Source organism: Amblyomma americanum, chromosome 5, assembly GCF_052857255.1.
Source record: "Amblyomma americanum isolate KBUSLIRL-KWMA chromosome 5, ASM5285725v1, whole genome shotgun sequence".
Taxonomy (NCBI): Eukaryota; Metazoa; Arthropoda; class Arachnida; order Ixodida; family Ixodidae; genus Amblyomma; species Amblyomma americanum.
Window position 1 is genome coordinate 182,277,451 of NC_135501.1, and position 14,659 is coordinate 182,292,109.

Below are 14,659 nucleotides of genomic sequence, written 5' to 3' on the forward strand. Positions count from 1 at the left end.
ACATCCTCTTCGCCCGATGGAAAGGTCTATATGTTCAAAATAGTCTTTCAATAATAGATTCAGCGACTTTCAGTTTGGCCGTGTTTTGCCCTAAAACAAAGAATTAGAAAGCAATATGTAGGCACTTTGTACATCCCGACCATTCACTCGATCAGCGGCCTGAATTTCCCGCTTGTACGCGTGCAGCGGACTAGGTTTTCGCACCGCACCCTCCAAGCTTGCGAAATGCGCATCTATGGGCAGGTCGGCCCGATTAATTACAGAAGTCTCTCAATTCTACTGGCGTCTGGGAAGATATTCTGGCTGCAATTTTCCTGGCACTCTCTTCTGATTGGCTACTTAGGGCAGGGCTTCGTTAAAAGATTCCTGTGCTTTTCACAGCCCCGATCCTCCCGGCACAGTTCATTTTAGCCTCTGCTTTTAGAAGTACCATACTTACCCAGCTACCGCCAGTTGGCTATAACTTGAGTGCAGTACCTCTCCTATTTCTTGGGTACACTGTTGGCTTTTGAGAACTTCGGAGTGCTAAGCTTAGAGGATTCAAGCGGTTGGACACAGTTGAAAGCGGACGCGATGTAAAAGTGTTTGCGTTTTGTACGGCACAGTAACCTCGGCATGCATCGGCAATAAGGAAAAACAAGCTGAATGTTAAAACTGCTGATTGTGAGGGTGTGCAAGGGAGAGTCGGTTAAGTCGAAGTGAGGGCGAAGAAGGGCGAGCAGATTTTACGAAGAGGAGGTGAGGGTCAGAGAGGACCAAGAATTTATTGTTCAGGGTGAGGGAGGAAAGGCGAAAGTGAGGGCGTTTGCCCACCTCTGGTCGGCTGTACACAGTTTGTTCAAAGTAGCCCTCGAAGGCGGGGGTCCTTGCGTGGAATGCTTGGTGTTCAATGACGTTTCCGTTCTTGCTACCTTCTACACGCAAGAATGTTATCTCTCTTGTCTAAACTGTTCCATTCAGCCTTATACTTACCAGCGTTAATACTTAGCCCGCAGGTTCGTTCGTGCATCCTCCTCGCATGCGGGAGGTGCCGGGTTCGATCTCCAGGGCCACCGGTGATACAATGAGTACAAGCTTTCCCCTGGTCTGGTGCTAGGCTTCTTTACAGTGAAATGCTTGGGAAATGAAGTAGAAGAAAAAAGCCTTGTGTCATGGCGCTCTTTGACCACAGATGCCCTTGCGCCATAAAAATTCATCATCACCACTTAGGCCGCAGTTTTGCTCTGCTGCGGGCAAGACATTCTAACTATGGTCACAACTGAACAAGTATTTCTTTTTATTCGTACTCATTCAACCATGACACAGCACCTTAGGCGCCAGCGCAGAAGAGAATCCGTGGAAGAAGTCGTTACAACAACGGAAAAATCAGAATTAAAAGAAAACAGCACCTAGTGGCATAGACACGGTCACACACGCAAACCAAAGAGAACGAAAGGTGTACAAGAAATAAGAGAACAGACTCCTTACTTGCTCGAAACAGTGATGCTTGAATCTTCCATCAGCCTTCAATGGAGGAAGACACCAAGGTTGACAACTTAAAATAACTTGCCCGAGATTTTTTTTTAAGCAAAAGAAGGTCTGGAAGGCACAAGAATAACTAATGCAACCCGCGCCATGTATATCAGCCTCTTCGTTGCATGCGTGAGCTTTAAATCATCTCTTTAATTAAGCTCGCCATCAAATGTCGCTCTGATATGAAAGCGCGCAAAAGGACGCCATGATTTTGTTAGGAGTATCACCAGCACCATTCCCAGTGTGAAGATGAAAAAAAAATTGTCAGACGATTACGATAGTCGGTAATGCAAAATTTCGGTGCAGCTGTTGGCGTGTTGTGGCAGGTGGCGTTTCTCTCTGCTACTACCTGCCACGGCTGACAGGTGGCGTGTTATGCCGACTACGCAGACAACGCCGTCGACTACGAGGCTGGATCAAGGAACGGGTGCCTAAGAGCTGCGCTCTAAAATCCTGTCAGTTCTGTTCCTCACAAATAACTAAAGAAGTCAAATAAGCGTTGTTGTTTTTTTTTCATGTTAAAGCACAACCTACTCCAGTTTCTATCGAAGCGCCAGAAAGTCTAGAAATTCTGTTCACACTTTCCTGAAGCAGTGAACTTCTAAACACTGTTTCCGCTTAATTCTGCCCCCGCCTATAAACATTCAGTATCTTGGGTAGTTAACACGCGCGACAGCTCACGGAGCACGGGAATGAAGGGCTCTGTGTGAGAAATCCTCGATAGCTCACGACCTTGAAACAAGCCAATGCATCGCGATGGGTGCACGCTTGCTTGAAACAGAACAGCGTGAACATTCCGCAACTAGTGTCCAGCCGTATGATCCATTTGGAATGATAACAGCCTATAAAAGATGCTCCACTAGTGAAATTTGGTCAGCAGTACGGTCAAGTTCGTTACAGATTCGTCTTGGAAGAAATCTGCGGTACGATCCCCCGCCTTCGCATTGCTGAAGTGAGCATATTGATTTAAGATAGGTCGGCTTCTCAGGCCAAGAAGCATGCTCAGGAGGTTGCGGCAGTGTCAAAGCAGCGTAAGGACAACAAATAAGCAAACAACCGCTGTAGTCTAATGGTGCTGTTCATCGGCTTTGGTGTGACCCTAACATTGCATTTGCAAAGCTTCGTTCCCCGGGCCGCAGTTCAGGATTAGATCAAGGCTTAGTGGCGGTGAATACTCTTTTCGTAATGAGCAGTACCACTAACCCAAAGTACCGCTACGCTAGGGAGCAGCTAGGGCTACAGTATGGACCACAGGGAGGAAGACCTGTGCAGAGCTGCTCAGTTCATAGCCAAGTCTGCGGTTAGCTAGCTCTGGTCCCGCGGACGGCGTCGCCGTAACGTGGTCAGTCCATTAGGAAATATCATCGTGTCTGTTTTTCTCCCGCCTTGTCCTGGTACAGGTCGGTCCAGGTTGACGCCATCCACTGTGCCAGCTAACCCTCGGCCGAGACTAGCTTGGCCATGGGAGACAGTAGGGAGGTGATTCGTGTCGTGGACATGTCGACGACGCCGGCCGAAGACTTGCACGACTCGAAGTCGGTGCGGTGATTGATGCAGGCTATCTCGATGAAGTCTCCAGCCGACCGCGTCAGCAGCTTCTTGATGTAATCCTCCGCCTCGGCGCCGCACTGCTTGCGCATGGCATCGCCCGAACACATGAGGTACTCGGCGAAGTTGCTGCGCGTTGCGAGACGAGTGAGGTGAAAGAAAAGAATTAGCCCAGGATTTGCAAGGTTGTTACGGACATATGGGACAAGGTTACTTAGGATAGAGCACAATTCGAAAAATTTGCAGCGGCTAAAGTAGGAACCAGGTCTCACCAGCAGGAGCGGCCAACCCTTAGATGCGGCTCGATGCTGGCGCTGTAGTCGAGGCTTAGGGTGAGCTTCTTCATGCACTTGTGCAGCGTGTCGCCCACCTTGTTCATGCATGGCGCGTGCTTCAGGAACTCTGCGAAATACGCGGCAGGTCATCAGGGACATTCCCCGTTACCGCCGTCGTCGCCGAAGATGTCTTCCTTCAATTTTCGGCAGATGTTATCGAGTTGGACAAGGAGTGGCCGCTATTAACGACATCCCGTGTGGGGTCGTTTTATCTACCTTACTCTAGGCCATGCGGGGGCCAACTTTTCGACTATCACTGTCGCATCACATCTCCGAATGTGGGCACAGAGGTGTGAGATATTTTCTCTCTCCTTGTTGGTTTCTTTGTTTTCTTGCTTGCTTCTTTGTTTACACGAAAGCGGCATTCGCAAAATTAATAAAGGAACTCCGCAGCTCCTGCAGTTGTCTTAGGGTTTTGCGCCTGTCGTACCCATGATAGTTGACAAACACTGCGAAACACAAAGGACAAAAAAGTTGTAGATACAGAAGTAGGTGAAGTGATCGCTTGTGCTGACTACTCATGCTTTGGTCCCTTTTGGGTCACGCTGTTTCTCAGATATCATGGATTAGTACCAACAAGTTGAGCTGTCTGCTTTCGTAGTCTGCAGTGAGAAATTCTAGCGACCATCTTAGTAATGAATTGCATAAGAAAGGGACTAAAATTGACTAATAACTGCTCGCATTCGAAGAATGAGCGGTCGGTGTCAAATGTCAATGCTAGGACTCGGTTTGAGCATCCGCCTCGCATGCGGGAGGTGCGGGGTTCGAACCCAGTGCTGCCGGGTGCACATCGATTATAAAATCGGTGCAAGCTTTCCTTTGGCCTGGAGCTCGACTTCTTTAGGGTGGAATGCTTGGGAAATGGGTCTTTGACCCCACCTTCAGAAAACAAAAGCATCTTGCGCCATGACGCTCCCTGAACACAGATGCCCTTGCGCCGTAAAAATTCATCACCAACACCATTAATGCTAGTGGTGAAATAATAACAAAAAAGATTATACTTTGGAACGTTATTGTTGTAAACATTTTGAAACAAGAAGTATTTGATTTTGACCATCATCGTTTCAAAGAAGCTCTCTACCTGTGCTATCATTGCATACCTTCTTATGCCATTTATAAAAACCGCTCTCAGTGCGGCGAGAAAGTGTCTCGACATATACCCACCATTGTGCAGTGGATTGGACACGTTGCACTTGGAGGAGACCTCCTGGCTGATGCCCTCCAGGATGACCACGACCATGCCCCGGGGAAGAGGCGGAAGGCACCGGTTGGCGAACTGCCGCGCACAGATCCCTGCTGAGAACTCTACCCTACAGATTCAGAGCACACCAATCATTAGTTGAGCCAAACATTCAGTTATTCATCCAGTCAGTCTCTAGATAAAAAGTTTGCTCTGTCTATTCATAATAGATGCTCACGGCTCGAGTAACTGGCAGTGACTAAGAACTCCTGCCCAAAGTTGCAAAGGTTGGAAGAAAGAGGATTAAAAAAACGAGCATGTCAGCCCTGCTTCGTACTAAGGTTTACAATACACGAAAAAGCCTACAACACGAGTTGTAACTGGGGGCGCTTCGCAGCTAAGTTCGTTGTGTTGAATGTTTAGTTTCTGCACAGCACCCTACAGGAAGGTTGGCCGTATTGTACGCTCAGCACTGCGTCACATCAGAAGTCTACAGACCTCCTGGTACCAGTATGATATAGCAAAAGCCGAAGCTTGGTCAGGTTTTTGTATGATAGTGTTCTTCATGTTTACCTGCGTATACAAGTAGTCTCAATATGTGCCGCATGACAAGTCTTCAAATTAAAAATATATATTCGATTACTATTCCACTAGACTATATCCACGCATCCACTCAACGTAAGAAAATTCGTTGACAAAACAGCAAGTGCTCGTTCTCAGAAACAAGCTCTATCGTTTTTAAAAAGCACAGTAGCTAACTGAGCCAGTTAAGTAATCGTCTTGAAACTGGAGCAGGACGTTAATGAGGTCGCACGTTAATGAGGACGTTAATGACGTTAATGAGGACAACTGAGGTGCGCGCCAGCGCGTCGGCGCGTGTTATCAAAACCTGACTTTAATGACGCTGCACTAGCCATGCATTCGTCAGCTATTAAACAGGGCCTGAACCTCCGGAATCTCTCTTGCGCTTGGCGGGTTCCCCCAGTTGACGGGTAGACCGCGCAGCAGTTAATATTCCAGCCGAGTTGCATGGCCACCCGAAGTGCTCAGCTCTCACAGCTGCGGCGCAAACGTGACGTCTATTTTCTTTCTTAGAGTTCCTTTGTGACGTAATACTGCAGTCTGCGTAGAATATGTCAGGGACCGCATTTCTGCGCGCTGGATGATAGCGCCAGCGCTAAGGGTGGCGGTGGGATCAGGGTTGCAATTGGAGCGCCACTGCCTGCCGCTTCCATTCTCGGGGCGGTGTTCTCCGATATTATGCTCGATGAAAAATAGAATAAAGAATTTAATTTGAAAGAAGCTAAAAAGGTAGGTTTTGAACCTTTATACTCTGAGGTCCTGCGTTAAGTCTTAGAGAAATTCATTCGGTACAACACTGCTAGTAAGGAACCATAGAATCCCCAAAGTGTTTCTCTTCGTAGAGAAGCGTAAGCTACCCATTCGCATATGTCCTTTGGAAACCCTGTTTTCCTGTCCTGATTTCTCTCTTCACTTTTCTTCTTTTGTTGTTTATTTAAGAGCTATTTACTTTGGAGGGAAAATTTCACATTAGCAATGAATTCAGTGTTTCTTCTTCCTTTTTTTGCAGTGGCGGCGTTGAATAACCGCCAAAACGCTTTTCAGGAGGGGTCTGTCACTGTTTCGGGCAAGCCGAGTTATCGGTATACCTGTAGTCATCGGCATAGCGCCTATAGTCGACCCCAGAGCACAGTTATTGCGCAGGTGAAGGACAACGCCCAGGCTGGCATGCATCAGTTTACGACAGCGATGTTTGTCTGCACCCAACGCGCGGTGGCCGCTATTAAACGATGACTATCATGCCTGTTCCAAGCGTCACAGCGATCGCCGCTTTCCCACACATATTCGCTCCGCTTTAGCTATCTACAATACCGCATCAGCAAGCAAGTTACTATATATATTCTCTTATTTCCTTGACGCCAAAGTAAGACTACATAGTTGTATGCACTGACTTCTAGTAAACGTTTTTCAGCTAACAAGACATTCGCATAAAGCAAATGAGAGAAACTGGGGGAGGTTAACCGGCTCAATACCGTGCATTGAGAAAAGGGCAAAATCACAAGCGCCTCAGGGCCGAACTTATGAGCGAACTTATAAGTCATAGCCATAACCTTAGCCACGCAGTGGAAATCCCAGTATTCCAACAAAATATTGACGTCCAGCCCATCAGGGGGGTATAAGGACAAAAATATGGCATGTGGTAGGGGAGATGAGAAAGATGTGGTAGGGGAGATGAGGCCACGAAATTAATGGTGAAGACTCGTGTTGCAGAACGTCAAAAGCAAGTCGAATTGAACCGGCAGGTCTACGTCAATGGATGTTGAAGGAACAGCGCAGGAACGACGGGTGTCCAAGAAGGAAACTCAAAATCTATGAGTGCGTGTCTTCATATTACACTGTCGTTTCTGCCTTCCTTTGGTTCCACTTCTTTCGATAATACAGAATTCAGCAAAAACGCGCTCACTCACTCGCACTGCTTGAGCAGTTCCTTGGTGTTGTTGGGCACCGTGTGGCCTGTGCCGAAGATGACCAGGTCCGCGCCGCACTTGTCCAGCACGTCTATGCTGCAGCCTAGCTTGAGGGAGATGCCGGCAGCCGGCCGGAGACCTGCGGGAGACAAGTCATCAAATCTGTGAGCGATAACTGAACTATTTAAATGCAACATGCAGCAATATAAAGTTGATTTTTTTAGTAGTATTATGTTGGAAACTACTATGCCCTCCTGAGATAACTCTATGGGACATCTCCGTTCACTTTCATCGACGGAATGCTGAAGGCAGTGATCACGACATCAAAAAATATTTTTAAGCCGTATTTATAACCTGACGTGTTACCATACCAATTAACCTCGAGGGGGGGGGGGGGGGGTTGAATGGTGGTAACTGACAGTTGCCACGGACGTCCGGAAAGAAGCCTGGAGTACCGCATATGTTGCCTAAAGTTGACGGGGCCTACCGCACATGATGCGGTATCTAGCGAACTGTCAGTTGAGTGTTTCTGAAGAAACTTCTATCAGTTTACAGAATCAAACTGAATAGGCTTTCATGGTGGCCACGTGGAGCAAGTAATAGCCTTTCCAAGTCACAGGAACCGTGCTAATAAGAGAGAATTATTTTGGAATGTGAACATTTTGACAGAAATTTGTCTAGTCGGAAGACGAACTGGATAGAAAAGAACGCAGCTCTCCGGCCAAAAGTCGCAAGACGCCTAACACAACGCTTTGAGGCAGCCTGGTCTCCTTCTTCAGGGGTGGCCCGGAAATTAGACGTTCATAACAGAAACCTTGCAGCAAGACAGTTGCACAGCAGAGTATAAAGAAACCGCAACCTGCACAGCTTTCGCAACGATACCTTTAGTGTGGGAACGATGATTTAGACATCAACAAAGAGCGCGAAATCCCACTTGTCTGTTGCAACAGCACGGTCTAGGAAGCACCACGCCTTCCAAGCCGTGCACTGCCATTTTCCGTTAGCACTACAATCCCGAGTGAGCGCAGTTGCATCGGCCATCAGCAAAGCCTGAATAACGCATGGGTTTCGTGTACGTTACTTTAACGTGAGTAAGCAGATACACTAAATTAAATATTAAAACGGGGAACGTTCACTAACAATCTCAATTCGCAATTTTCGCCCCATGGCAATTTTTCTGGCAAAGCTTTTTTTCGCACTGTAAGAAAGTCAATGCTCGCTTATTGAAAGTTGTATGATTAAGTTCGCGTCACTTTTGCCGCTGTCATAGCATGCATTTGGTGCCAACATAGTAGTGCATCTTTGGAATTCCACGTGCTTGAATGAAAACACAGAAAAAAAGAGAACTACGCTGTGGTTTGAGAAATTGGGCCATGTAGAATCAGAAACCATTTAATCATATTATGAATTGTTGTCACGTCCCCCTGGTGGTTACAATTTCAGGTAATTGTTCCTTAATATTCATCTGACCAACAATGAATTAAGAAAGGCCTCAAACCTAACCCTTACAATGAGTGACGACAGCGATAATGCATCAGTCCGATAGTCCCCTGACAAAACCTAATTTTAACCCTTGAAAATACCTACGCAGGACTCTCTGCAGATACGCGTTGGGATCTATGTACGTCAAGGTGCGCGCGTATTTTCCTGAGCAACCTATCATCTTCTTTGTTGCTGCTATCTTTCTCAAGTCCTGCTTCTTCGTGATTGATAGGTTTTTTTCAACGGAAAGTAGGCATAGCAGAGATGTTCTTGGAGAAATCAATCGACATGAACGCTTTGCCAACCGACATCTGTCCAAGAGAACGTATATGCAGAAGCAAAGGTCAAAAACTTGTTTCCACCTCTGTTGCACCTAGTTCAGTCCACCCATGAAAAAAAAAGAAATTCCGCCAGGGAAAGAGCATTAAAAAACAACGAAAGACCAGACCTGACACCTAATGTCATTGAATTGTGACAGGCGCGAATCCGTAAGCGACTGCCAGCTGTCAGAACTGTGGGTCTGTTTGCGCTTGATTTTCTGTTTGTTTGTTTTTCTTTTCTTGGCTCTCAATCAAACAGCGGGAGAGCGAGAAGAACGTGGCTGCGTTTCTATGCTCAAATTCTGTGCACCATATGAAATGTGTTGCGCGTGAGCGACACATATTCGGTGTCCAGCGCGGGTTGTGGTAGCTCGGAGTTTGGTTGATTGCGCATCAGACGTAAAGAATACTGAGAGAGCTACTACAAGAGATTAACGAAGTCCAACCGTACATGTTTAGCTATCCAAGACAAGGCACTAGTTAACCCTTGTTTGTTCATGTACGCAGAGTGGCTCCGAGGATTCAGGTTTGCCACCAGAACTCAGATATAATCAAAGGAACTGTTTTGCATCACCGAGGCTATCGACATAATAGAGAAATAAAGTTAGTCTGAAACTTAATATTAATAATAATCTTTCCTCGACCATCAAGTCGTATATGATAACATATGGTCCGGGGAAAAACCGGTCCATCGACAGATTGACAAAGCACCGCAGCGCAACATTGTGACATCAGCACAGCAGTGCAAGAAAAATATTGTTCATTACAGTGGGGCGAAACACAAAGGGCCGCACAAGAAACCATGAAATAGCGCTTCAAGCTTAAAAATACACCTTCGCAAGAAAATGCAAAGTACTTAAAATACTTTCTCCACCGCAAGACTTACCGAACCCTTTCAATGTTATAAATGCATTTCATGTATGAACTCACCAGAGGTACAAAATAAGGAACCATACAGACCTTACTAAATATGCATATTAGAACATCGTGGATAAGCTGTCGCCCAAGACGGGCTCCCTAAGAATTAGAGGGGGCAAAACTGACAAAAGACTAAGATGAGAAGCCTTAGTTCAGCATCGCTGATTGGTATGAATGAATGAATAAATTAATTAATACGCAAAGGAATATGCACTACCTGGAAGGAAATTTTTTCTCCTCCAGAATCCACCCGCCGCGGTGGCTCAGTGGTTAGGGCGCTCGACTACTGATCCGTAGTTCCCGGGTTCGAACCCGACCACGGCGGCTGCGTTTTTATGGAGGAAAAACGCTAAGGCGCCCGTGTGCTGTGCGATGTCAGTGCACGTTAAAGATCCCCAAGTGGTCTAAATTATTCCGGAGCCCTCCACTACGGCACCTCCTTCTTCCTTTCCTCTTTCACTTCCTCCCTTATCCCTTCCCTTACGGCGCGGTTCAGGTGTCCAACGATATATGAGACATACTGCGCCATTTCCTTTCCCCAAAAACCAATTATATAATTATATATATACTCCTCCAGAATCCAAATCTCGGCTGCGTTGTTATGGAGGAAAAACGCTAAGGCGCCCGTGTGCTCTGCGATGTCAGTGCACGTTAAAGACCCCCAGGTGGTCGAAATTATTCTGGAGCCCTCCACTACGGTACCTCTTTCTTCCTTTAATCTTTCACCCCCTCCTTTATCCCTTCCCTTACGGCGCGGTTCAGGTGTACAACGATAAATGAGACAGACACTGCGCCATTTCCTTTCCTCAAAAGCCAATTATTATTATTATTAAGCCACAAGCTGTTCCACCCCTTAATATACTCAGCTGCGACACTTCGTTACTTGGCAATATCGCGCAGAACCTTTGCACAATACCGTGGGAAGGAGAAAAATTGTGGAATCAAAAAACAATTGCGATAAAAAATGCAGATGACGAGAAGACCGGTCCTGGTAAAACATGTGGTACAGCCTTGATATGAGTGCATACGCGAACCTTCGCCACTGAGCACTGCGAGCAAAAATAGCACATAGTTTATCAGTGCAATGGCACACAGCCAAAGAAAAGAAGAAGCAAGAATATCACCACTGAGAGTGAATAGCGAATCGTGCCGAGTCTTCTATATCAAGTTTATGCTTCGTTCCGGTGGTAGTATCGGGAACAAAAGTGGTATACTCCATGCAGCGGGATCCGTAACAACGGAAAACTGCATCGTAACGCCATCTACAGGCGGCATCTGGGATCGAGACAGCCAATGGGCGCCCTTTATTATCTTCAGGCATGTCGTATGACTCGTTTCAATGTTTCGTGCTTTAGATGGTGTTACGATGCAGCTTTCCATTGCTCCGGCTTCCGCTGCGTAAAATACACCACTTTTTGTCCCCGATAGTACACAAAACAATATCGTCTCGATCCACGTATTTTTCTTAACTAATCTTCTCCCCTCACACGTCGCATCGAGAATATCAACGTTCCATCTTCCTCACGTCACTGAATTCGTATAGTGTGATGGGGCCCGTCAGCTGTTTCAGAACGGCGCGTCCAAACCAAGAACCTTCCCCAGCGCTGTTCGTAACTAGAAAGACGAAGGGCAGAGACACGACCCCGCAGCGAACGTGTCTCGTTTCTCGGCTGCCAAACCGACCTGTATGTATCGATCTTTTTATGGCCTTTACACCTTGTCCCTTGAGCAAAGAATGTTGAAGGCAGCTGATTTCCAGCGACTGATTTCCAGTTTTACAAGACGTGTCGTGTCCGCTAGCGCGTAATACGGTATAATCGGCCTGACTGACGGCCCATCGACAGCGGTTTTGACTTATGAGTGCTCGACGAGAGAGAGACACACATGCGCTTGTATACCTACATACGTGTTTCACAAGTAGCTCATAATTCTCCGTGATCAGACGAAGCGGCACACGCAAGAGGTGCATCTTGCAAGCTGGTGTGAAGGGTAACGACAGTGCTCTCAGTCCATTTTATGCAATCATGCGGAGTGTGCAAAAAATTTGCAAGCGTAGGTATCTGAACACAGGTGTGTTATGAGAATCGTACCAAATTAATTAGCCTAGGAATCCGGATGCCATCATGCCTCCAGCCGCTGAAAACTTTATTAACTAATTTTCCTCAATTATAACTCTGATGGTGACAACTTCCCTCTCGTGTCCGCCCGATCGCTTATTTTGGGAGAAATCCTGAAAGCTAAATTTTTAAACCCAGTATATACTGATCCGGATTTCCCAGGTTCGAACCCGACCGCGGCGGCTGCGTTTTTATGGAGGCAAAAAACGCTAAGGCGCCCGTGTGCTGTGCCATGTCAGTGCACGTTAAAGATCCCCAGGTGGTCGAAATTATTCCGGAGCCCTCCACTACGGCACCTCTTCCTTCCTTTCTTCTTTCACTCTCTCCTTTATCCCTTCCCTTACGGCGCGGTTCAGGTGCCCAACGATATATGAGACAGATACTGCGACATTTCCTTTCCCCAAAAACCAATTATTATTGTTATTATTATTATTATTATTATTATTATTATTATTATTATTATTATTATTATTATTATTATTATTATTATTATTATTATTATTATTAATAATAAACACAGTATACACGCTTTTTTGTTTTTGATACATGCGTGGCTTTACACCGAACCTCGGCGCGCTAGCTAGAACCCTGTGGCGAGCGAAAGTAGCCGGGACGGGTCCTGACAGGTCTTGTAGGGGCTGCAGCTCGTTAACACGGAAAGGGAAGGCAACGTCAGAGGTAGAGGGCAGCACAGGCGTCCTATGAATCGCAACAAAAGCGAGGTGTAGAAGGCGAAAGAGAGAAAGTGTATAGGGGTCGCAGCGCCCTACGATGAAAGAAGGCAGCGGAAACACCACAGACAGAACCGAAGACAAAAGACCGAACCGCCCCCCCCCCCCCCCCCCATACTTCTCCGCGGGTCCTCGGCGGTGCGACGCCTATCCATGCATACGGCACCAGTGCGTGCGCTCGTGGTTTCCTGTTCTCGTTGGTCGTCGCCTCAGAGAGCGGGAAGGAAGTGAACGTCGGGGCGGGACGCGCGCCGCCGCTTCTTTGCTGCGACGGTGGCGACGGTCTATTTTGGTGGCCGTCCCAGATCGCCCCGGTGATCGGGTCACACGGACGCGACGACGCGTCTCTCTTCCTCCTCCTCTCCACAGCCAGTTCTTGCGAGTGTGGCTCGAGCGGTCACGGTGAGAATACACTGTGACACACGCGCGCGTCTTCATCGACGAAGAAGAGATCGAGGGGGGAATAAACTTGGACTAAGCAGGAGGTGACGACGTCCTTTTTTGCGATGTCCGAGACGGAGCCGTTAAGTGACAAAAAAAGGAACTTGGGTGCGTGAAACGCGAAAGCGTTGCATTTCTATTCCAATTACATTTAATAATAATAATAATTGGTTTTTGAGGAAAGGAAATGGCGCAGTATCTGTCTCATATATCGTTGGACACCTGAACCGCGCCGTAAGGGAAGGGATAAAGCAGGGAGTGAAAGAAGAAAGGAAGGAAGAGGTGCCATAGTGGAGGGCTCCGGAATAATTTCGACCACCTGGGGATCTTTAATGTGCACTGACATCGCACAGCATTTCAATTCTATTCTAATCATATTCCAATTCTATTCCAATTCCATTCCATTGTACGTGGTGCAGATGTAAGCACTAGAACTGACTTTTGCTGCAGCTATTCTATCGCTATTACTGGTCACAATTATAGGTGACTTACCTATGGGACTTAAACATGGAGGCTATCGATAAACGTTAATTTTAAATTGAGGACAACGCAGCGAGCTGTGGAAACTAAAATTACAGGTGTCACGTTAAGAGACAGCAAGAGAGCAGATTTGGCACCATTATCGAGGTTTTTTTCTGCATATTTCTTTAATGGTGTAAAAAATCAGTCTAAAATTCGCCGTTTTCTTTATTACAGTTTTTAATCCTCCACTTCTAACCTTATGTCGCCTCTCTGCTTTTAAGTCACCAATCTTCCATTCGCTTTTTGCTAACTTCTACTGCAGATTCTTTCGCTTTTTCTTTTGTTATCTCCAAATCCCAGGGCCGCAGGCAGAGTGAATTAACCTGCGTCGAGTCCCGGTTTGGATACTGCCACATTCTAGTATAAGATGTTCAGTTCTTTCTACGGACTTACCACAGACAGCACATGTGTCATCTTCGTGGTTAAATGTCTGTTCATAGCTTCGCGATTTAAGGCACTCCAATCTAGCTTCATGGAGTAGGGCACTGCCTCATGAGTTATCATAGAACGATTCCTTCCTGATCTGCGTTTTCCAGCATCCATGCAGTTCTGCACTCTGCTTCTTTTCCATTCTGTAAATCCTGTTTTTACCTCCAGCGTTTTTTTAGAAGACGATTTTATTTCTGCGTGCTTATTTTAGGCAAGATAACCGACCAGCGGTTATCTTGCCTTCGTATTACATGCCCTGCCCAAGTCCATTTCTCCCTCTTGATTTCGATTAGGATGTCACTAACCCGCGTTTATTCCCTCACCCACTCTGCCCGCTTCCGGTCTCTTAACGTTACACCTTTCATTTTTTCTTTGCATGGCTCGCTGCGTTGTTCTTAAGCTGAACCCTTGTCGTTAGCCTCCACGTTCCTGCCCCGTAGGTGAGTACCGATATCGATAGACTGCACCAATAATTGATGCAAATTATTAGTTTGATCTATCGCTATATATTTTTTTTCCGACCTCATCTGCGTGTGCACTCACTTCGTACGCACCCGCCGCGGCATCTTTGCTCCCCTCTGTATGACAGTTTTTCGGCCGTCTTTCCCTCTCTTTTTTTTCAAGCCCTCTGTGTG

General features: G+C 46.7%; 1 protein-coding gene across 1 annotated transcript in view; it reads right to left on the reverse strand.

Moving 5' to 3' along the window:
- Positions 1-1,260: 1,260 nt before the first annotated feature.
- The window catches only part of LOC144135387 (uncharacterized), a 55,159-nt gene continuing 41,760 nt past the window's right edge, over positions 1,261-14,659 (reverse strand). The window contains exons 2-5 of the mRNA XM_077668055.1: positions 7,065-7,203; positions 4,560-4,705; positions 3,333-3,462; positions 1,261-3,189 (exon numbers count right to left, since the gene is read on the reverse strand). Coding sequence (XP_077524181.1) covers positions 2,946-3,189; positions 3,333-3,462; positions 4,560-4,705; positions 7,065-7,203 — 659 coding nt within the window. The 3' untranslated portion in view covers positions 1,261-2,945. The remainder of the gene's footprint in view (positions 3,190-3,332; positions 3,463-4,559; positions 4,706-7,064; positions 7,204-14,659) is intronic.